We start from the raw sequence: 24,829 nt of genomic DNA on the forward strand, positions 1-24,829 counted from the left end.
ATTAATCAAAGTTGATTTGAAGTGCGAGAGCGCAAGTGCCTTTTTTGTTGCTGGAGAAGTGTTTAGCACAACAGCGCTGTGTACAATGGGGTCCCACTCTTCAGTGTAATGGTACCAAAAGGAGGTCATAAATAATGGATTCAAGATCACTTACACCTCATGAAGCAGGCTATGGCATTCAAAGGGATCATGTTTTGCTGCAAATTATGGATTTAGCTCTTTTGGCTGCAATTGTAAAGGAAAACAAGACCTCTCCAAGAGGACTCTGAAACAGTTTAATGTGGTGCAAAACATGACGGAAAAACAACAGTTTATACACTGCCACTAAATGATGACAGAGACTGGCTGGAAAAAGCAGATTATTTTTGCTTTCTGGTGGGATGTTTTGATTTAAAATTCTCCTGGAATATGTCTCATCTTCAACTTTAGTTAACTTGAAAAAAAAAAAAACAAGATAAAACTTGAGATTTTTAAATTAAATCTTGCTTGTGTTAAGTAAAGATTTGCAGATGCAAACAGATACCGCACCTTCCAACCGTTTTGTTCTATCGCCTTTCCACTTCACGTAACTTGTAACAATTATCTGAATCTCTCAACAGCTGGACATGATTACATTTTTAATGCATTTGAAATGTAACCGTCCACTATCACACCACATTTAATTAAAGATATATGAGTATTTATTCAGTTTTTCTTTGACTGTCACATTGAGCTGTTTGCATACTAGAATTGGAGAGGTCTTCTTGCAATAATATGCCCACATACATGTAGCAGCTCGCTGTTATTATCTTTAGATGATAGCAAATAATGTGATAACCCCTTGTTGTAACTTTTTGTCCTTGCATCAGTGCTGCACCTGACTCTATGCTGCCCCTCAGTGGCAAAATAGTGAAACAGTCCTACAAAGGACAAACTCGTGAACAAATTCTACAAAGTCTCACCTCCAGATGCTGAGCCAAAGTTTGATATTTCACCAGAAAATACGAGGATAAGAATCCCAATAATTTCCAATGTGCCAATGCAGCTGGAGATAAATACAGAAGAGAGAGGAGATGATCAGATCTCACTCCATATCTTAATGGGATCCTCTCACAAGCCATTCCGATTAATGACCAATCTCACAATTATGGAAATCAGAGATTGGTCACTAACAGTGAGAACTTGAAGTTGCTCACACAAACAGCAACAGTGTCACATTGCAGAGAGCGCTAATTGGCCACTACTTTTCATGTAATTGCAGCAACCAGGGTCACCTCCTCTGCTAACCTCTCCTTTAAGTATTGTTTTTCAGCACACAAACAGTTAATGGAGCAATTAAGATGGTTCTCACAAGTACCACTTCTGGGGACCATTTGGCAAGAAAGAGGTAGAGAGAAGCGGCCTGGTGACTGCTCGGTCCATCACGCTGGGTGCACGAGTCCTAGGCGAAATAGAGCGAGGTGCAAGACGTACAAGAACACTCCCACACTGGTGTGACTGGTCACCGATGAAGCAAACATTGTGTAAGGCAAGGCAAGGCAAGGCAAGGCAAGTTTATTTGTATAGCACAATTCAAGGTGCATTTGTAGGAGCAAATTTCTGGAGTTTTTAAGAATTCACAAAATATATCAGTTTACTGGTGCTGTCGGCAACAACATCAAAACTACCTGTTATGCAGGTCTTCTTTGTCAAACCAAACAGCGCACCAGGGCATGTGGCTTTGGGTGCCAGGGTGGTGGCAGCTGATCCTTTGGGTCTTTAAGGTAGCAGCCTCTGTGGATCAAGCTTGTTCCTATTTGCCTAACACAAATAGGTCAGGTCGGCGCCTTAGGAGTTTTTGTCACATTCTTGTCCCTGAACAATTTTTGCGTTGTGGCACATCTATGGGGGAGAGCCAGCCGCGTTCAGGGACACCAGGATGCCGGCAAACACATGATCAATATTATTCATTTCACATGTCAGTGGTTTTAATATTGGGACTAATTGTTGTACACAGCACTCAACAGCAGCTAATGAGAGGGAAAAAAACAGTCACACACAGTCTTTCACTTTAACATGCAAGGATAACTTCCCCCAGTTCATTACAATACAAAACCTTTTTACTTTTTATTACCCATTTGTATTTTTGACAGCATTTATCTGTGTTTGTGTTGGAGCAGATACAATAAAGTGTTACAGTCACAGTCATCAGTATGTTTAAGCAGCATCCAGGGAATAAAACACTGTAACAAAACAGAAACTGTGATAATTTGGTCTCAATTAAAAGTAACGCTTGGTACTTTCCTGCTAAAAAAATTGGTAATAAAAAAATTTGCTATAAAAATGTTTATAACTCTTTCCTGTATTTAACATTGTTGCTTTATTTTCCTTTTAGTAAAACATTTTCTGCTGTTGTACCACACCGGACATTGAACTAAGCCTGCAGTCTGCACAGAAAAACCCCCCAAACTCCCAAAACTGATCTCACCTGTCCAGAAACTGCAGTTTCATTTAAACTGATATTGCTGTTCAAGTCTCAAAGGGACATAATATGAATGCCACCTATTTTTAATCCCTGGAGAATGAAGAAGAGGGGGGAGGAAAGTTTTCATCTCTTCATCTAACCCTTCTACCACAGACTTTGCCCACCTTCTATGACTAAGTTATGCCCTGTCATGTAGTCAGAGGCATCAGATGCCAAGTAGACCACTGCAGCTTGCAGGTCTGTCACTTGAGCCAGTCTACCAGCAGGAATATCTGACAGCCAGCGCTGCACCAGAGGCCTCAGACTCTCCGAGTGGATGAGAGGGGTGTCAACAATCCCCCTGAAAAGAGAAGCAGACAAAGTGAGAGAGCGAAAGAGGAGGGAAAAGCACACACACACACAGACACACACAATGAAATCAGAAGACATCACAGTTCAGAGCCAGGAGTGACAGCGTTGTTTCAGAGCCACCACTTTGGTGACAAAAATAAACCCAATTATCCTTTGCAGAAAGGGCATGGCATGGCATCTCTGATGATATTTACTGTGGGACGGGTGGCACTATAATGACTGGCACATCTCTGGAAGAGCCCATGGGTACGAGGGGACGTGTGGTATAATTTGCACATAGCCTTTGGTTAAATACTTATTATATTTCCCCATTGAAATGTGCTACTTTGATGCCGAGACAGTATTTAGGCGAAGTTTATCAGAAAACCGCTGCTTTTAGTTTGCTGGTTGCACACTGGCATCTAATAGCGCCGTGTCACAACAAATGCCATTCTCTCCACTCCTCTACAGTCAAATATCACAGAGCTTACATTTGAATAAATATGTCAACATGCCCGCCTGCGCCTAATACGAGACGACTTCTGACTTTCCCCACAATCGCTGTGACAGTGACTAAAAGCCATGAGGCCTGAATCATTGTTCGATGTATCCTGGTGCCTTGATATGGAATTCCAACATTTGGCTAAATTAGCACTTCCAAGGAGCGTGTGACACCTTGGTTAACATATTCCACCTCAATTATATTTCTCTTCAGCTGCCCTGTTATCTGGAACCTTTCCTGGCAATCAGAGGTACTGTTTTCCCTCAGCCAATTTTCTAGATAATGCAGCTTATCACCGCTGCGGCTAAAGTTGCCAATGGAATCAGGCTCCAGTCAACCTCGTGAGCGCTAATTGTGTCCCTTTTTTATGCATATTTACCGACTGTCACTTCAAAGAAATCAGCGGCCCATTGAGACACCCGGTTAGCGAGGGTGGGGGGGGAAGCGAATTGCTTCTTTGCAAATTAAAATTAGCAAACAAGCTGCCGATAAATAAAGCTGAGCGTGGCGCGTGTGTGAGGGCTTTGTTCTGGGGCTGTGACTGGGCCCGGCTCGCCCGGTGCCACCGGACGGATTTGCTCAGGGATGGCTGGGGCTAAGAGATGCTTCACTTAACACCCCCCCGCCCCCTCAACCACCACCCCTACTTCCCTTCCCGACACACATTCAAACAGCCCCCTTCCTGTGTTCTCCTCCTTTTTCTTCCTACTGCTCAGCTTCACAGACAAATAGATACAAACAAGGGCGCTATTGTTGCGCCGACACTTGGAGTGAGGTTGCAAATTTGATTCCCTAATTGAACAGAACAATTAGAGCAAGTGTTTGGTTGATTCATCCCTCAAGACGTCATCTAATTAAGCACTGATGCATTGTTTGAGGACTTAAATTAGTGCATCCCCCTCAAACGGGAGCTCTTCATATGAAAGCAAAACGGCGCTAATCACTGCCTCCTTTCGCAGCTTGCTATAATCAAAAGGTGGGCCGCTGTGTTTTGGAGGAAGACGAGGAAGGCCAAAAACAGGCAGTACTTACGGCGAGATGCAGTTGACGCGCACTCCTCTGTCGGCCCATTCAGCGCCCAGAGTCTGAGTCAGTTTGACCACACCGGCCTTGGATGTGTTGTACGAAAGCTGCTTCTGAGGATGGGGGACTGGACAGTGAAGGGTGGAAAGAAAATGAGTTACTGAAAAAAGTCACTGCTGTCCATTTCGGGAAGTGGCACGTGCCATTTAAGAAGGCAACAATTACAGCATCATTAATAGTGGTATGCACTTTTCACATTCTTATTAAAGCCTCTTGTTGTTTTATCATTTGGCTTAACTGAAGAGTTTCCTTCTTACAGAGGGCCAATAGCTTCTACGGTGCACATTCCAGTTCCTGTGGTTTCTTGTGCACACTACATAAAAGCTCTTCCATTAGCTGCTGGGGACTCTGTGGATGATGCTAGGTAAAATTAATTGCTTATAATGTCCAGTTATGCTCTGTCCTCAGCAACAAAGGGAGGGAGCCATTTGTTTGCCTTGACCATCACAGATGCTGCACACTGCATGGGATGCCGGGACAGGGGCTCATTTTCTCCTGGTTGATTAATCATCACAAGGAAGGCTCCAAGTTACATACAACTTTAGTAGTTAACCTCATCACCCGCCGATCTGACTGCCAAATGGCTTCAGTGTGAGACCGGGGATGATAAATACCAGCCAGCTGCGGAGAGGCAGAGAGTGGTCCTGAGGAGAAAAGGGCTGGAGCATCCTGCATGCAATTTAGGGATGTTGGAAAAAAGAAGACAAAGAGGAATAAAATTTGCAGTGTAGGGGTAAAAGCTGGGATGTGTTGAAGAAATAACAAGTAAAGGGTGGGACAGGAGGATGGTAGCCAAGAGCAGGGTTCAGCGACGAGATTGCAGAGGAAGGTAAGGTTGGGTTGGGCTGGGCTGGATAAGGGTAGGCTGGGACCTCAGAGGAGCAGGCGAGGATGAGCCGAGCCCAGGGCTTACACGCAGATTGAAGGTGAAATCCGACTTATCAGGACAGGAAACACAGCTCAAAATGCCTAACAGCACTAATCCTTGCTCAAGACCTGATGATACGGCCGCAAAATACCATTCAGAAAATGCCTTCATCCTTTAAATAAACCTGCATTGATGTTTTTCGCCGTCTTAAAGAGCAGTAATCCCCAGAGAAGCGAAAAAGAAGTAGAAGGAGAGCATTTTCCAAAGCCCTCTTTAACATTCACCCTACTTATTGCCCGTTGCAAGTGGGAGAAAACATGCTCTTTATCAGGCACGCCTTTTAAATTTTGAATTCTTCTGAGCAGATAAGGAGTTCAAATGATGTACTCTTTTCCCAGCTGCTGTTGTTATGTCCATTTCTATGCAGGGCAGATCTGCAGGTATGAGTGCGAGAGTCACAAATCCCTCAAGTAAGGTCAAAACCAAAAAAGAAAAGAAAAGAAAAAGACATCAAGATAGATATTTCCTGTCCGGGTGTCTTTGAGCTGCTGGCCATCATTCAGAAAAAAATTGTTGTTGATGTTCAGAGAGTGTCTGTGTGTGTGTGTGTCGAGGGGGTGTTTGCAGGCCCACGAGCACATTCCATTCAGCAGATGGACAAAAAGCTGTCATTGTGCATTTTAATTGGACATTTACGGCTGCTTTTTGGTCGTCCACTTGGCTAGAACAGGTCCCATCTGATTACACATTATGACAATATTATAACAGATGTCCAGACCAATAAAGTAAATTCCTGAAGGACTGAGCGTAATGCGAGTAATTGATCATTTTCTTTATGCCGGTCTCTATTTACCAGCATGCTCCTGTTTTACAGATTGCCCCTGCAGTCGGGACTGGGGTCCATATGGCACGGCGCTTTACTGGCGATTTGACTATACTGCTGATGAAGTGTTGCAGTTCCTCTGGAGAAACCTGTTGGAGGAGGAACATTACACCGGTGCAGCGAATTACAAGGCTTTTACTAGGCTCCCACTAAACTCTAAAAGTGTCTTCCGCTGTTCAAACAAGGCCGTTGGCACAGGCTGGGGTTTTGCCGCGGCACAGGAACCCTCCCCTCCCAAGTTGGACCTCAGGTTGCCTTCCACATCCTCCAGACAGCTCCGCGGAGAGGGGATGTTTATTATGATGCAAAAATGCCTCGGCGAGATGCAATCACAACACTGCTACTGTATGCAGGGGTGGATGCATCTCTATAGAACTGTTTAACTGGGCTAAAAGTTGCCTAATCCTGTTTTAAAAGTGAAGGCTCACCTTAAGTTTCTCATAAACGAAGAAAACTGCTAAAAAAAAAAGACTTTGTTTGAAGATGAAAATCTAATGCGATGTGCACTCACCCACATAGCTGTACAGCACAAATGTATTTAACTCTCCCTTCCTCCCCCTCCTTCACTCTGCCCAACTCTCCACGCCAAATGGAGAGATTAAAAGCAGACATGGAGGGGCTCCAGAGAGAAAGTGGGGAAATAGAATCGTCACTCACCTATTAGACTGGCCATGGAAGCTGTGTTGATAATCTTGCCGTACCCTTGCTTCAACATCACTCGACCTGCTGCCTAAGGCAAGGATTCAGAGGGGCGAGAGACACGTTAAACACCTTATTATTAAGGCCCTGATATGCCATGCCCAAAGCTGAGCACAGATCAACACAAAAACATGCAGTTTATCGTCGAAGACGGGAAAACGTTTGGTGTGGATTTAAAAGCGGCACAAAAAAAAGGGTGGGCGTGGGGGGGTTGTAGGTTGTACATATAGATGTCTCGCAGCAGCTCGATAATTTAGGACTAAATTTAGTTTCTACAAAGGAGCTCAAGCTGGTTGGACCATTAATTAGGTCACAGTCTTAACTAGTTTGGACAGAAATAGAGTGCTGAAGGAATACGTCACCGAGAATCTGTTTGGCTCTTTTTTACTCATATTTAACTGGGAATAATTAGTAAATGTATTAAACTGATGGATGCATTTTTTATTTTAACAGAAAATAAAGTTTCAGCTATGGGGTGTTTGCATGAACTGTACTCGTTGTGTGTGCAGAATCAGGATTTTTTCCCTTCTTGAGCTTCGAAAACAGCAAGAAAACATGACCCGTCACAAAAGGACAGATAATGTGATTTATGTATGTCAAGTCTTCAGCAACTCTGTTTTAGATTTGCTTCAGTAATAATGTTCATTCAAACACTTTCCTATTAGTGAATCTGACTGATCAATAAGTACACGATTCATTTTGAATTTGTCTCTGTTTATAGATTAGTTTTTATTTTGGAATGGAAATAAACCAAATCTATAAAATTAGTGCAGTGAAATGAGCGAAAGCTACGGTGGTTAAGTACATTTTCTGGCAGTTCTGGTAAACATAAAACCTGTGTGTATGCTACAAAACGTCTTCCTACCCAGTGTTTATCAAAGCAGAGGTGTATGTGAGTGAATCTCTTACAAAACTAATTTTGACCAAATCACTTGGAAAAACACAATACTTGATAATATTTACTACTATTGCACACTACCCTCGCACAGGATGGGAGGTGACACACCTGACAGCACATGAAGGTCCCCCTGAGGTTCACATGAAAGGTTTTGTCCCACTCCTCTAGACTGGTGTCTTCGCTGGCTGAGTTCATGTTGATGCCAGCATTGTTACAACCGATGTGGATCACTCCCCATTTGGAAACGATGGCGTCGATCATCCTCTGGACGTCATCTGACTTACTGATGTCAGCTGTTATCGAAATGGCATTGATACCTGTTTGAAAGTAACACAGGGGTGTACTGTGAGAAAATTTGGCATTTTAGATTCTTTGACACAAAAAGTAATGCCCTAAGTAATGTGGATATAGTGAGATCACGTTTGATCAAACATTTTATCCTTTAGTATGCTGCCATCTGCTGGTCAAGACACAAACTAATGACAAAATTCAAAATGTGAAACTCATTTTGAATGAATAAACGCAGGGCGTGCTTGTTTTCTCACAAATAAAGCCCGGTTTGAAGCGTGCTATTCAACAGTGATGCTGTCATTGCAGATTTTCCAGATTAAGGCTTTGAGGCCAACATAATGTTGTGACTGTTACAGGTTTTCATTTGAATTTCTGGCTGTCATCTATGTCTTTGAACTTATTGCTCTGCACCGCAAGCAATCTTAAGACATCTGCAGTATTTCGGCTATTGCAGCGAACAAAAGCAGGGAGACTCCAGGCTGTTCAGCATCACATTCCTTTGGACTTCTTTAACAACTGAGTCACAGCAGGGTGAACAGTCTGAAAAAAAGGAGCAAGTTATGTTAAATCAGGGTTGTAATGTAGTTCTTCTTATTAACTTTAAGGAAAGTTTTAAGGAAAGGAACAACTTAAGAACAACAACCATAACAACAATCAAGTGAGTAAAGAAAGGAAAGTAACCAGTAACTTTTTTTCCTTGATTACTGATTACAGAATAAAACTGAACCACACTGTCTTAGGAGTTGTGGATTAAAGCCATCTTAGTAAGTGGACTTCATTCCATATTTAGTGGCGACTCTATCCCTAAATTCTATCCCAGATATAAATTTTGTTGACCTTTAAGTTACGTGAGTGACGTCCATTCAATGAAACAAACACAAATGGAGAATGTAAAATCACAAGTGCAGGGGGGAGATGATGAAATTAACTTAATATATACAAAATATATATATATACAATATATACAGAAATTCAAAGAATTTAGATTTGTAATAAAAGTATTTTTAGAAACCTGTACCTGTTAATAATCACTGTCTATGTAACAATGTTCGTGTAAAGTCTCACATTGATTGGCTCACCTGTTAAGAAGGAGACATACAGACATATGCCATGATCCTTACAGTATGAACACTGACCATTCAGTCCTAGCCTATATAACAACCATAGCTTCATAATGATTACAGAACATCAGACTACTTGTTCTTATTGCTTAACAATGCAGAATTATCATATAGAAATAAAAAACCTGAAGTTGTGCGCTACTTGAACACGTTGCCTGCCTGCAGCACTAAAGGACTCCGTGAGAGACGACTGTCTCGCCCTAGCAGCACCTCTCCTCCTCTTCAATTTGCCTCAACATAAGCTCATCATATTCTGTGACATGATTTACTCTGAGGTGTTTGACGAGGTTAGTGATGTTGCCACAACACCTCACTGTCTGCCACAGTTATCGCAAACCGCGTCTTGGCTGTTTGTGGAGGTAAAATACGTCCACACATGACTCCATTTACACTCAGCCATTGTTGTGAGTGTGCACGCCAAGGGGCTGCGACACATTCATACAGCCATATTTCGCACATGACTATGAAAGGCGGAAGAGGAAGTAGTTCCGCTGTGTTCCTGTTAATGATAAACTACATATTTACCCCAAATTACTAAAATATCGATATTTTAATTTGAGAATCAATTCTAGAACATAAATAACTGGTATCGGAGGAATCGGTATTTCAATATCAATCCGCACATCACTACTTCTCAGGGCCAACCTGCAGTACCTTAATAGCCCACCAGGAGGCTGCAGACCACTTTGGGAATCCATTCTCTAAACTAGGATGGGCTGTGAAAAAAAGGGCATTCAAGTCAGTCCTTGTATGTTTTTTTGTTACCTTTAAGGAAGAGCTCCTCAACGACTGTCTCAGCTTTTGCTCCATCCAGGTCTACCACAGCCACCTTTGCACCAGCTTCACCCAGAGCGTGAGCGAATGCTCGGCCTATGCCTTGTCCAGCGCCTGTCACATAGGCCACCTTACCGTCAAGACGCATTCGATCCAGGATGAAACGCCCTGTGACCCCACGGAAAACCTCATCATCTGTAATTTTACACTAATGAACGAGAATAAACAGGCAGATGTGATCAGTAAGTATGATGATGCCTGGAGAAACTCGTCACATCAATCATTACATGCTGTAAATAAAACGCAGTCAGGACTACAAAGTGGTAATCCATAAATCAATAGGATTTTGCAGGGAAGCCACAGATAGAATCAATAATGGCACAGTGCAATAAGGAGTCCAAGTAAGCAGATACAAATCAACACAGAAAAGCTCCTGCTAACAAGTGCTAACAGGTATATTTTAAAATAGGATTTAACTTTTCACTGTATGAAAAAACCTCAACACAGACCTTTTAGATCATCTGTAAGTAAAATTAACCACACTGAATAAGTGCCCCAAACACCAACATTTCATTTCATTTCATTCATTCATTTGTGTCATGATGAGGGAGAGGAATTGTTTATATGGTAAACTCTTTCTTTTGATGGGGTCATGAAAAGAATTAAACCACTACTTGGTAGGTGAGATAAACTTGGATCCCGCTTATCCCTGAGTTGTGAGGTGTTTATATCTAGCATTTAATGTTATAGTATTGCTGATACTGTGAATAGTGAAGGCACCTATATCAGCTGTGACTGAGGGAGGTTAACAGTACCTGATGCCGAAAGCACTCAGCGGCCGGAGGTACCCGACGGATAAGAGTGAGGCCATCTCTTAAAGGGACAATGACCTTTCAAACAAGGAGGCATTATTAGAATAAAGGTTAACCAACAAACAACTGACTGCAACACGAAAACATCTGAAACTCACCTGCTCTACTCGGGGGTCATTAGACACAAACTGGTTGAACTCGCGAAGGGCCAGTCCATTGCTATCTGTGGTTTCATTAAGATAAACCCTGGCTTTGAACAGCGAGTTATCGATACATATGACCCCTCGCAATCTGAGCATGTTGTTGTCCATGATAAATTTGTAGTAGTTGATGTAGTTGTTTTTGTCTGCATCGATGAAAACCATGTCGAACTGTTCACCGGCGGTGGCTAATTCCTGGAACAGAGACAACGTTATTACAAAACTGACCCCATGACCCACAGTTTGTTCACTTATTGACAAAAAGGTCAGCGTTAGCCTTGGACTGTTCTGATTATGGAACGCATGTGACACGCAGTGAAGGCTAAGTGTTACCTAAAGGTATTTTTAGTTTGCAAAACAGTTCATTGGACACTCAAAAGGATTCAAAGTTGATCGATTTTTACTCACCTTTAGTGTCTCCATGGCATTTCCAGTCTTGACATTAATCTTTTTACCATGTGGAGACTTATCAAAAATGGGCTGAGCAAACTCTTTAAGGTATGGCTCCAACTCGCAGGCCACTAAGCACCCGTCCTCTGGTAGCGCTTCAGCCATCGACAGAGCTCCATAGCCAGTGAACATCCCGATCTCTAGGACCCTCTTCGCTTGACTCATGTGGATAAGCATCTTCAGCGTTTGACCTGCCAAAAACAGATCAGAGATCATGTTATCACAATATCACAGTAAAAAAGAAAATGGTATGGTGTAAGCAGCACATGTATGAAAGTCCCACCTTCAACGTGTCCAGTGATACATTCCTTGGGAAGCTTGAACATAGTCTTGCCCTCCTTGTGCACTTGATCCCAGTCATGAGAAAAAGTCTTTCTACAATGGAGTGTAATCGAATATGTTAATGCTTATTTCACACAGCAAATGCTTGCTGTGCTTTATGATTATAAGTGAGGACTTACTTATAAAGTTCCGCAAGCGGTTCACTTTCCTGTGTGGTCATTTTCTCCAGGTAGTCATCCAGGCCACTGGCGATGTCCAGAGCCTTCTGCAAGTGGCTTGTCAACTCTTCTGGAACATTCCCACAGGATGCAGCTATGTCCTGGGCTTTAGTTAAAAGGTCCACAATGACTTCCACTGGGGTATCAGGAACTGGGGAGGATGCCATATGTAATGTTACTTAATGATTTCTCCATTCTAGTCATGATGCATCTCAGAAACTCTGAGTCGATGTTTAATATCAAGTAAATTATTCAGCTGGTTCTAAGAATATCAGAAAATTGAGGTAATGACTAATATGCATTATTCATGCATTATCCTTACAGAAACGTTTTTTTCACTTTCAGCATTTTGTGTTAGAAAAATAATAAATATAACTAAAGAAAAATCAGATAGATCAGAAATACTTTATTGATCTCCAAAAATCTGCAAATTATAGAAAGCATTATATTGCACAGTACAGTACTTACTGCACAGTAAAGTGAATAAATTGAATAGTTTTTAGTGCTAAGTCACAGTTTCTTGCCTATAATGAGTCAGCTGATATCTGCACTCATCAGCCACTTTGGTAAGAACACCTGTTCAACTGCTTATTAAGGCTATTGAGCCAATTATAGGGCAGCACCTCAGTGCATTAGGGCATGTAGACATGGTCAAGATGATGAAGAACATTTGAATGGGGAAGAAAGGTGAACATGGCATGGTTGCTGATTCCAGACGGGCTGATTTGAGTATCTTAAAAACTGCAGATCTGCTGGGATTTTCTCACACAGCCAACTGTGGGGTTCACAGACAAGGCCCAGGAAAATAGAACACATCTGGTGAGCAGCAGTTCTCTGAGAGAAAGTCTCTTGTTAATGTCAGAGGTCAGATGAGAATGACCAGACTGCTCAAAGTGGACAATAACTCAAACAACCACTTGTTTACAACTAACTAAGGCATGCAGAAGAGCATCTCTGAGTGGGATGCGCTGTAACGGGTGATACATCACGGATGCAAATCTATCATATTAATATGAACCAAAATGTGTGTGACTGATGTTTCCAGCTGTTGTTCAATCTATGCCAATAAGAATGAAGGCAGTTCTCAGGGGAAAAGCATGCCCCACCATAATCCTAATAAAGTGTAGCCTGAGTGTCTAAAGAACTACCTGAATTATTCAAATTATTAAAAAGTTTTAACAGGGACCTCCCAATAAAAGTAAGCAGTTTACTTAAACCTAAAGCACTCTACTCGAAATAAGTACTTTCACTTTTATACTTTAATACTGCACGTGTTAATATTTCAGGAAAATATTCCACCTTTTATTCAACTGCCTTATGCACATAAAGTTAACATAACGTTGAGAATTAAAATTGTGCATATGACACCAGCACACTAACGCATTATAGCGTAGTTTAATACACAAGTAATACAAATATGCACAGTTTATAGAACTGTTCTGCCACATATACGTTGTTCACGTGTCCGTGTTAATATATCTTTTAAAATCTAAAAACTTACAGTACCGTTGAGACTTGAGATATCGATTTATCAGAACGGGAGTAAAAAAAATGGCAATAGTCTTACCTTTTTCGGTTGACATGCTTCCGTTTTATGGGCGTGACGCTTTTACAGAGTAGAGGACGCTAATCTGTACCTGCGGAGGTAGCTGAAGTTTCAGTTATATCACCAAAACTAGCTAATTGTTAGGTAAGGCGGAGAGACTGACTTACACAACAACGACTCTTCATTATTCAACTGGTTCTGGCACGTGACAGCGGCTCCTGCCTGCCTCCGACCAGTGTCTGAACGCTGGTTATCAAACAGCTTTCCCAGCTCAGGGTGTCACTGTTTCTGAGAAGAAGCTGGGTAGTGAGTGGGTGGGTGGAAGAGGGGGGGCCGTCAGTGAGCCAGTTTGTGGGAGGGCCTGAAATGTCTGAAGTTCCTGAAATGATTTTGGCTATTTATGGCTGACTGCGATCCAAGAAGACAGCAAAACTCTAACCAGTACCATTAGCCACACGTGTGTGTGAGATATAGATAAATAAATAGATACTTGATCCCACAAGGGAAATTACTTCCTTACAGCTGCAGCAAAAATAATACAAATTGTGTAATCTACAATAGAAAAAGCATTGTAAAAAGTACCACAGGACCATACTGAATGCCTTATTATGTGGAATTCTATATGGAAGCGTTATAAAATAAGCTAATACCATACAATACTAAGTTTAAAGCACTTTAAAACAGCTACACCAGATACAGAAAAGTGAATAAATACATTGAAAACTATTTTTTTTAAAAGTTGATACAAAAACAGCATTAAATGCAGCTATAACACAATGAAAACAAACAGTCACAATGTTATAAAAACAAATAAGATCAATGTTTGGTACTGGGTCGAATGCAAGGGAGTTTAAGTTTGTTGTTAAGTGTTGGTGATTGTCTAATGTGCAGATAAAGCAGATATAGTGAAAAAAGGAATGTCCCTAAAACTTTAGTAACTTTACACTTAAGAGTACCTATGTTAGCTTACACTAATGCAGAAAGTGGTTTTGAAACACATCCATGATTTTTTTTCCCCGTGGTCTTTAGCCTGAGGTAAACCAGGTGCTGTGTTTCTGAGAACTGTCTTCAGTTTGTCAGATCATCACCTGGGGCGGGCGTGGCAACTTTGAAATGCAATTAAAGAGCCTCATTCGTTTTTTTCGCTCTAGATTTGCTCCGTTAGCTCAGACATGAGAAATATTTAAGCCTTTTGAAAAATAAAAGATGAGTTGTCAAGATCAGCCTTTACACAAAGTCTTTTACACATTTCAACCACTTGACACAAGTGATGATATAAGGCCGACACATGTTCCTCTTCTAGGTTTCGTAACGTTCCACTCTGTTACAGCAGCAGTGCTAATAATGCTTATATGTTTATAATGTTTAAAAGGAAAGAAACTGCATTGATAAAGTTTATCTTCAAGGATCTGCACACAGCCTTTTGTTGGAGCAGTTTGACTACAAGTGCAACAAGTTAAGCCCTGGTGAAGTGAGTTTAGGTTAAGTGCAGTGTAAATGTTGGGGGCCACACTGTGAACACACATTCTGCCTTTCATTAGCTGGCTTGTAAAAAATGTAAAACCCTAGTCAGAGATAAGGCATAGAAAGATTTTCTTTTTGCATATTTGCCACACATGTTACAGATCATCAAACGACTTTTAATGATAGAGAAAAAATAACACGATTAAATACTAAAGTTTTATTTATTAAGGGGGAAAAAGCTATCCAAACCTACCTGACTCTGTATGAAAGAGCACCCTGTAATCAACCAGTAGTGATACCTGGTGCCGAGTCTTGCACATTGCTGTGGATGACTGTTTTAAACGAGAATGGTGTGTTTACCCATATGGAAAAGATATATATAAATCTTATAAAGTTTGTATCTGTCTTGTGTGAAACTTGTATGAAAAGCATATAAGAGTGAAAACAGATATAAGATCCCTTGAAAAATTATATAATGAAACTTGTATGTTTTGGATACTTACTAAAACAATATATGAAAGTAATGAGAAAGTGGCCACTTTCATGAGTAAATCATGTAAGCCTTATATGATTTACTCATGAAAGTGGCCACTTTCATGAGTAATCACATATAAGTTTTTACTATTTCTTTTCCATATGGGTAAGTTTACACCAAAGCATCTCAATTTGAATTTAGACCTCATTGCATGAACTGAATCTCCTTCAGGACTTTCTGGTAGAGAGCAGAATTAATGGCTCCGTCAATTACAGCAAGTTGATAAAGTCCTGAAACTGCAAATCAGCCCCAGACCACTTTTTCCCAAAATTTTTGTCATCAGGATGCTTTTAAGATGTATTTATATTTGGTTATAAGCTTTTGCTAATACTCTTGTACAATGCTGAAATTGCAAGTATACATCCGTAGATTATAAAAGTGATCAGGCTTTTTTATCATCAACAATACCCGTCCAATCAGTGAAACTGATGGGGGGTTTTCTAATCTGGTGACAAACTAAGGCGATTTCTACATATCCTTTACTAGATAATACAGCAGTAACCTTTGGGTTTTTAATGTATGCACTGTAACTGTATGCCGATGTAAATAAAGTTGTGCTTTGCATTTAGCTACCACAACAGAAGAGGAGCAAATATAAATGCAAAGAGCAAAGTGGCATGTAATAATTTGAAACAAAACTTTTCAAACAGCTCAAAATATCATCAAACAAAGTGTTTGTGTGCAGTTTGTTACACAGTGTATCTGTGAGCTAAATGTACAGTTGTTGTAGTTCCCACTAAGTGGAAAAAATGTTATTGTGTGACCCCCGACAGAAGGAGAAAGATATAAGATGGGTACAGGACAGAAGAGGAAGAAGAATTTTCAAAGGTAAAGACTGCTCAGCAAGAGGAATAAAATAATCTGTAAACGTAAATCCTACTTATAACATTCTAAGTCATTTCGAACCTTTTAAACCAGATATCAGATCTATTCATGATGTATTGCCAAATTATGTTTTTGTGAAGGGTTTTGCGAAACAAACAGAAGTATACGGATGTCGTGTTGTTCAAAGGTTGCATGAAAATGCTATACAAAGCAGTTTAGTACACTTCATTGACCATGAACACGCCAGTGTCATTTTAGGTCAATGTTCATGGTCAGTGTTCAGTTACATTAAGGGTAGCAGACATTAATGTATCTTTAAAGTGATGATTTTGAATTTATTTACTCACAAAGGCACTTTTTCATACTAACTTTATAGTGTCCATTCTGTTATCTGCGGGGATCCACTCATTTCACAGTTACTTCCTGTTGTTTTTGGATGTTAGTTATTTTCTTACTCTCACGAGTGCATTTTCCTTTCTCTATTATTTCTCGCCCTGGTGTGTATTTAGTCTGTCTGTTCCCTCATCGCCCCTTTTGCTTGATTTGGTTAGTTCACTGCCTTTTTCTGTATGCTCTTCTTGTTCAGCTCATATTGTCACTAGATATTTTAGTACCTACTTTGAGTCTCACCTTGGGTCCACCTTGGAGCTTTGTAACCAATGCCAAAGAAAGAAAATTACCATGTCAAGTGAAACCATTTCAATTCTGCAAAATAAAAATGAACTATATCTATTTAACCTCCTAGGACCTGCTGTCCACATATGTGGACATCACATTTTGGGTTATTTAGACCAAAATACTCAATTTTGCTCTACATGGGCCTGATATCCACTTACGAGGACATTATACTGCCACTGTTCTATCAAAATTTTAAACAAATATCCTCATATGTGGCTCTTATTTTTCTTAAAAACAAAAATAAGGTTAAAAAATAGCCCAAATATCAAAGACAAATTAAAAATGCATGTCGTGGAAGAGTTCGGGTCTTAGGTTAATAGCAATAAATAGTCTGGATTTTAAATATGTCTGTGAAGGTTCTCAGTCATCCAGGTCATCGTAGTCAAAGGAGCTTGCAAAGAAAAGCGTCTGGACTTCTTTAAGTTACTTGAAGACGTTTCACCTCTCATCCGAGAAGCTTCTTCAGTTCTAAGGTCAAATGGTGGAGAGTCCCAGATATAAACCTAGTGGGAGTATCCCCCCACAGAGGGACAAAAGGACCCCCTGATGATCCTCTAATCGCCTGAGCCAAGGTGTGAAACTGGGTGTGGGTCCCAATCAGCCAGAGTTTCGGGTGTGTTCATTGTGAAACCTGGCCCCACCTTATCATGCGAATTCCTGAGGTCAGATGGCCCAGGATGTGAGTGGGCGTTAAGGCGTCTGGGAAGGGATCTCAAAACTGGATTATAGATGGCAGAGAGTTGGTGTCGTAAACCCCCGCCTCTGTTCAAAGATGGTCGCTCACAGTGGACATAGATGGCTTCTTTCACTCCTCTTTCAAACCATCTGTCCTCTCTGTCCAAAATGTGAACATTGGCATCCTCGAAAGAGTGTCCTTTATCCTTAAGATGCAGATGGACTGCTGAGTCTTGTCCTGTGGAGGTGGCTCTTCTGTGTTGTGCCATGCGCTTGTGAAGTGGCCTTTTTGGTCTCTCCAGTGTAGAGGTCTGGGCATTCCTCGCTGCACTGTACAGCATACACCACATTGTTAAGTCTGTCTTTTGGCGTTTTGTCTTTCGGGTGAACCAGTTTTTGTCTGAGCGTGTTGCTGGGTCTGAAATGCACCGGGATGTCATGCTTGGAGAAAACTCTCCTAAGTTTTTCTGATACACCGGCTACATAGGGGATGACAATGTTGTTGCGTCTGTCCTTCTTATCCTCCCTCGCTGGTGTCTGGTCTTCTTTTCTGTGCCTCTTTGCTGACTTTAAGAACGCCCATTTAGGATAGCCGGAAGTTTTGAGTGCTTCCTTTACATGTGTGTGTTCCTTCTTTATTTTAAAGTCTGTTTCTTAAACAAATGTTATTCTATGGGCATAAAGTCATATATTAGAACACAGAGCCCTGTCAGTCCTGTCAACAGACTAGAAACAGATCTCAACAGATCTCATTGCTAAACTTCTACTGTTGTCTTTCATACCTTGCAAGTTGCCCTGGGGCTGTGAAACTCTATGAACTCAGAGTCCATGGAACTTGTTTTGTAAAATGGCTTGTGTCAATGGAAAATTGTACTTAGTAGTCAGTATAATATTTTAATGATATAAGTTTGCATGTGGTAGAATACTGCATGTAATCATTTGTGTTTAGAAGTATATAGTTGGTGGCATATTGAAAGAATGTCTCATCCTAGGAGGTCTGTAACATTCCAAGGTGTTCTAGCGTTCACCCCCACATCCTGGGAGCATGGGAAGAGGTCGTACCTTGTCTTATTGTTTTACGGTAGGATTAACGTAGCTATGTCAGTTTTAGTCTAAGTGCTTTTTACATATAGATGAACTGTTGGATTTTCCAGACCAGCGGGTTTAGGGAAGTCTTTATGGGGTCACACTCTGACCCCCCCCCCACACACACACACACACACACACACACACAAGCACCCACTGAAGTATAAATAAAGACCAGGGCAGTTTCTCAGTGCGAGTCTCAGTTTCTGGAGGCTGCCCTTGCTAGCACGAAGTTCTGTGTGTTTCTCTTCTCTGAGTCTTTACTGAAGAAGTGTTTTAGAGTATATTTCTTAACAGCTTGGTTAGACAGTTACAAAATATGACATTTTAAAGAAAAAATAACCCATCTCTCTCTGCGATTAATCTTCCTGGACATAAAGCCAGGATTCTGGAGCTGTATTTACTGGAGCTAAAGACTATCTATTACTGTACTGGAGAATAAAGATGCAACAAGTTAAGGCTGATTTGTTTTACAACATCTGTATAGCTTCAGTAACACTCATAAAAGATGTGTTGGTAGATAGTGATAAAGTCTTCAACAGTGTTGGTCAAGTTACTTGAAAAAAGTAATCAGTAACTAATTACTGATTACTTCCCCAAAAGTAATCCCATTACTTTACTGATTACTTATTTTCAAAAGTAATTAATTACTTAGTTACTTAGTTACTTTTTAAAAACACGATTTACAACCTGAATAGGTGATAAAGCGATAGATCTTTCAGCCCAATTCTACTTTTTCTGCATAATCCATCATACAAAATGTAATCAAATGGAAAAGTCTCTTTTTTTTTAACTTGTTTTATCAGTTTTAATCTTTTAACTTTATGCATCAAGTAAAAATTAAATTATATGCAACATTCTCTGACTTGAAGAAATTAGTTTAACATTTAAACCTATTTTCTGCACATTCCAGCACATAAAATAAAATATTTTTTGTGTTTACACTCAGTCTTTCAAATAGATGCAAGTAAAACACAGCAGAAAATAAATAAAGTCAAAGACTAGCGGTCCTTTTGCTCTATTTTCACCTGTAAAGCAGGAGTGGGGCAGGCGGAGGTGTGCTCTGGTGCAGGTGTGCTGCAGCGGTCAGTGGAAGAATCCGCGAGTTTCTCTGTGAGTTTCCCATTACGTCGTAGCACACTCGATGCTTGCTTGGAAGTTTAGGGGTTTTTTTCGCTGTAAAAAGAAGTTTTCTTCCCACGCACAACGGACACTAATGTTTTTGTCACTTTTTATGGAATCAAACTCAAAGTAAGGTCAGTACTTCCACACTTTAAACGCTGCACGCTCATACTCGCTCCCATACTCGATATATTATCCATTGTTGATCTGCACACAGCTGTTGTCACTAACGCCACACTCGCTTACGTCATTGTCATGAGACATTCTCGCAAAAAATCACGGTTTTAGTAACGCAGCGTTCCTACAGGAAAGTAATGGTAATCGAATTACAGTTTTTGCGATAGTAATCCCTTACTTTACTCGTTACTTAAAAAAAGTAATCAGATTACAGTAACGCGTTACTGCCCATCTCTGGTCTTCAACAGGTAGAGAAGAGTTCAGCAACAGAAGTTTCTCACGGAAAGTTCAACGTGAGGATGCCTTGGGCATTTCGGAAAAGCTTGAATTTGGCCTGCAGGTCTCAGTGCTTGCTTTAAAACTGATTTGTAAAGGAAACACTGAAGGAATTTAAAGGTTGGTCAGATAAAAGCAATAGACAAGTTAGAGGAAAAAAATGTAAGCCTCTCCAATGACCTTTCACCAGTTTCCAGAATCCAGCTGAGCACCTGAGCTCCAAACACACAAATGAAAGAGCGCAGAAGCTGTTCTGCCCAACATTTCACTTAATGCTGCTTTGTCCTTTATTTGTCATTATTCTAGATAAATTGAAGCCTGTTGGCTAAGAAGTAGTGCTGAAAGTTAGGTAGTTCTAATCCTTTATCCTTGGTCTTTTGTAGTGTTTTTAAGCTTATACGTGGTGGTTTCTCTTTCTAAAGGAATTTGGACATGTATGAATCTAGAGATCTGAACCAATCTTGTGGCGGTTTAGTTGGGATCATTGAGAAGAAATAATTTATTTTTGGTAAGACCATCATTTTTATAGCAGCAACCCTTCCCATGAGTGATATGGGTAGACATTTCCACCTAGCCAGATCGCCTTCTACTTTCTTTAAAAGTGGGATATGGTTTAATTTAGTTAGATCTGCAAGCTTGGGAGAAACATTAATACCTAAATATTTTATATTTCCTGATTGCAGTGGTGTAGAAGAAGAATTATAGAAGGAGCAATTAATCGGGAGGACTGTAGATTTTGACCAGTTAATTGAGTAATCTGATATTCTTGCAAAAGAGTTTATCCATTCAATCACCCCAGAGAGATTGGTTTGTGAGTTTTGGAGAAAAAGTAACACATGATCCGCATAAAGGCTGATTTTATGTTCCACGTTCTTGCATTTTATGCCCTTAATTACTGAATTCTGTCTAATTGCTGCTGCTAGTGGTTCAATAAAAACTGCAAACAGTGAAAGGGAGAGTGGGCATCCCTGCCTGGTGCCCCTCAGGAGACAGAAGCTGGAGGATGTTAGGTCATTTGTTTTGACACAAGCTGTTGAGGAACTGTATAATATTTTTAACCAGTTAATGAAAGAGGATCCAAAACCAAATTTGTGTAAAGTTGCAAATAGAAATTTCCAGTTAACTCTGTCAAATGCTTTTTCTGCATCTAAAAAAATATTGTAGTTTCGATGTTTTTACTGTATGAGTAGTCTATCAAATTAAGTAATCTACGTGTATTTGTTGATGAGTGCCTACCTTTTATGAAACCAGTTTGGTCAGGATGAATTAAGAGGGGGGTTATTTTCTCCAGTCTCTTTGAGAGAGCTTTGCAGATTATTTTGAGGTCTACATTTATAAGGGATATTGGACGATAGCTTGAGGGATATACAGGGTCTTTGCCTGGTTTTAGCAGGAGATTAATGTTTGCAGAATTCATATTTGATGGAAGTCTGCCCTTTTCTTTGATTTCCAAAAACGTTCTGTAGAAAACTGGTGCTAGAATCGTCCAGGATTCTTTGTAGAATTCTGCAGGAAAGCCGTCTGGACCTGGAGCCTTATTATTGGGCATACTTATTAGGGCTTCCTGGAGTTCACCTGGCGTCAGTGGTGAATCCAGTGCCATTGCTTGAGTGTCTAATAATTTTGGAAGAGCTATGTTGTCTAAAAACTGATCAATTTCCTTTTTAGATGGATTTATTTGTGGTGAATACAACGTTTTATAGAAATCTCTGAGAATGTTGTTTATTTGTTTCGGGTCATATATTGTGTTCCCAGATGAATCTTGACCAGCACATATAGTTGTTTTTTCTTTCTTTATTTTTAGCTGGTTTGCTAGAAATTGACCGGATTTATTACCATGTTCATAATTTTGTAAGCGTAGTCTTTGTACCAAGAATTTTTTTACATTTTTTTTTTTATCAGTTATCTCATTTAATTCTAGTTTTGTTTTGCGTATTTTGTTCAATGTTTCCTGATCTTGGTGGAACACGTAGGCTTCTTCTAGAGATTTGATGGTTTTTTCTAATTCCTGAATATTTTTGTTTTCTTCTTTCTTTTTATGTGATGAGAAAGAAATTATTTTACCTCTCATCACAGCTTTCCCTGCTGCCCATAGAACAGAAGCTGATGTTCTGGGAGTGTCATTATAATCTAAATATGAAGTCCATTCTTTTTTAAAATATTTAATAAAGTCTTCATCTTTAAGAGTGATGTATTAAATCTCCAGTTTTTACTTGGCGTAGTATTATTCTTGTGCATTAGTGTTAAAGATACAGGAGCATGATCGCTGACAGCTATAGGGTGAATCTCAGTGTCTGAAATGTCGCTCAGCAGTGAGCTGCTGACCAGAAAATAATCCAGACGAGAGTAGGAGTGATGGACATGTGAGAAAAAAGTATATTCCTTACTGGTGGGGTGAAGGGAGCGCCGTGCATCGCAAAGACCAAAGTCGCTCATATACTGTTTGATTATATTTGTGGACTGCCAATTACGCTGAGTTCCTGCTGTATTGAGCCTAACCATTTCTTCATTTAGTCCAAGGTTGAGGTCGCCTCCAAGAACAAGTGTGCCATCTAAGTGTTCAGAGAGTGCACTGAAAAAACCGTGAAAGAATGAGGGATCATCAACATTTGGACCATATACACTTACAATACATAGCTTTTTATCAAGTATAGATAGTTTAATGATTAAGAATCTGCCCTCTGGATCTATAACTGTATTGAGTACTGTGAAATTAATATTTTAGGGATTGAAATTGCTACTCCCCTTTGTCTAGAATTATAACAAGATGAGAACACATTAGGAAACTCAGGTGTTTTAAGTTCAATCGAACCTCTAAGAGGTCTGTGGGTCTCTTGTAAAAGGACAACATCTGCCTGTAGTTTTTTGAGTTGGTTAAATATTTTTAACCTCTTTTCTCTGGAGCCAGCTCCATTTACAGTCCATGTAACAAACCTTAGTGCACCCATAGATGTGTGTGTATAACTAGGGGTGTACGCTGTGTGTGTGTCGCTTAGACAGGCGGAGAGAATACATCACTTGTTCGTAAATAAAGAGAAGGAGAGAGAGAAAAAATGTGTGGCGAGATGCTCCCTGAGTTTGACTATGTGTGTGCATATTTACTAATATGAGTATGCTTGGCTTAAGTGTGTGTATCCTGTACGTCTGTGTGCGCTGTCTGACTGATGTAAATGTGCTGCCTTTGAGTGCATGATTGTGCGTGATCGTGCTGTGCGTATAATGTCAAAATAAAGGATGTTGTTTGTGGATGAGTCTGGAAGCAGGTGATCGAAGCAGTGAAAGAAAATAAAAAAGAAAGAAACCAAGGACAAGGGTGAGCAGCATAAAAACAAGAGGGGGAAAAAGAAAAAAAAAAAACGATAAGAAAAAACCCCCCGGAAACATTCCAATTAAACCATTGACGGAGAGTGACGGTGTAAATTCTGCTATGATATCACACTTAAGATGCGATATGATACTGGTAAGTTAAACAGATGTTAATGCAAGTTAGTGTGAGTGGATATGAAAAGGGTGTAGCGGATTCTTATCTGGTGTGAAGTTAATACAGCCACAGAGTGATGCCGGGGTCGCGGTAAAGCTGTCCATCCACGTAGAGCCGGTCCACAGCGATGACAGCGCGGGAGCCCTTCTGGATGAAGCCGGGTCGGATTGGGAAGAGGACCCTGCATCGTTCCAGGATCTCTTTTGGGAACTGGTTTTGTTATACTTTTTAATACAATGGAAATCTATGACTGCTGCATTCTTCTTGCGAGGTACTTCCTTTCAGTTTTTTTGTTCTAATTAATTTTTTTTAAGTGGATCCAAGTCAACTGGTTTTACTCATGGCGCTGCCCACACCCAGTGATGAAGGGCTGTACTTTGGAAACACACTGCTGTGAAAGCACTATTTGTATAAATATTGATCACAACAGGTAGTGCATACCCCAACAAATACTACACACAATTGCACATTTAAGAAAAAGCTTTTACATGCATTTCCACATGTGTGCATATATTCAAGCAGAGGAGAGAATACTGTTCTGTAGTTTAAATGCTATAAACTCTAACCATGGTTGCCTCTCCATTTAAAATAAGAAACCACAGAAGGCCCACATCTTATGATCAAATAGGTCAACTGCTGAATAAAGTCTCAGATATGATCGCATGCTTTTCTTAGTGAAAAGTGAGTTCTAGCAATCCAGGGGTGAGAAATTTTAATTGTAATAAAACTTTTAAGCAACTCAGTGCCAGCAAAAGTGTGATACGTGAGTTTCCTGTTGCTAAAAGCATCAAAGTAAAATATCTCTCTCACAGATTTTTAGCATTGCATACACTTAAAAACACCAAAGAGTAAGTGTATCTTTTATTTTCAACAATGCTTATCTTGCCTTTGTACCAATTTTATTTAGATTTAGACTGCTCTGTGCTTTTTGTTTGTTTGATTATAGTGGCCATGGAGCATCTGTTTCGAAAGCCACAGATACACAGCAGATAAGACTGAAGCCATCTTAAAACGAACGACAATCTTTTAAACAAGAGTGCATAGTTAAAATAAAAGAAGTGTAAAAAAACAACTGATTGCAGCTTAAAAACACATCTTCTCAACTCACGG

General features: G+C 40.2%; 1 protein-coding gene across 2 annotated transcripts; it reads right to left on the reverse strand.

Annotated features, from left to right (window-relative positions):
- Nucleotides 1–1,421: 1,421 nt before the first annotated feature.
- On the reverse strand, nt 1,422–13,797 carry LOC146386480 (uncharacterized). Of its 2 annotated transcripts, XM_084927567.1 has the most exons (12): nt 13,568–13,797; nt 13,422–13,491; nt 11,816–12,005; nt 11,638–11,729; nt 11,313–11,545; nt 10,863–11,099; nt 10,708–10,782; nt 9,884–10,100; nt 7,815–8,023; nt 6,767–6,839; nt 4,308–4,425; nt 1,422–2,783 (listed from the first exon to the last, which is right to left on the reverse strand). In XM_084927567.1, exons 2-12 carry the CDS (start codon nt 13,435–13,437, stop codon nt 2,588–2,590), a joined length of 1,656 nt encoding a protein of 551 aa, XP_084783693.1. In that variant the 5' UTR covers nt 13,438–13,491; nt 13,568–13,797; the 3' UTR covers nt 1,422–2,587. The 2 variants fall into 2 exon arrangements, with proteins under 2 accessions (XP_084783693.1, XP_084783692.1); XM_084927566.1 differs by having other exon boundaries at nt 13,422–13,797.
- Nucleotides 13,798–24,829: the final 11,032 nt, after the last annotated feature.

This window comes from Perissodus microlepis, chromosome 5 (genome assembly GCF_051167445.1).
Source record: "Perissodus microlepis isolate ML-2025 ecotype Zambia chromosome 5, ASM5116744v1, whole genome shotgun sequence".
In the NCBI taxonomy this organism is placed as follows: Eukaryota; Metazoa; Chordata; class Actinopteri; order Cichliformes; family Cichlidae; genus Perissodus; species Perissodus microlepis.

What these genes read in the sequence shown, in the direction of transcription:
- LOC146386480 (XM_084927567.1), bottom strand. An exon ending in CCGCTTGCGGAACTTTATAA is followed by an intron (nt 11,730 to 11,815) that starts GTAAGTCCTCAC and finishes ACTCCATTGTAG; the next exon opens with AAAGACTTTTTCTCATGACT. An exon ending in ATGCCATGGAGACACTAAAG is followed by an intron (nt 11,100 to 11,312) that starts GTGAGTAAAAAT and finishes TCTCTGTTCCAG; the next exon opens with GAATTAGCCACCGCCGGTGA.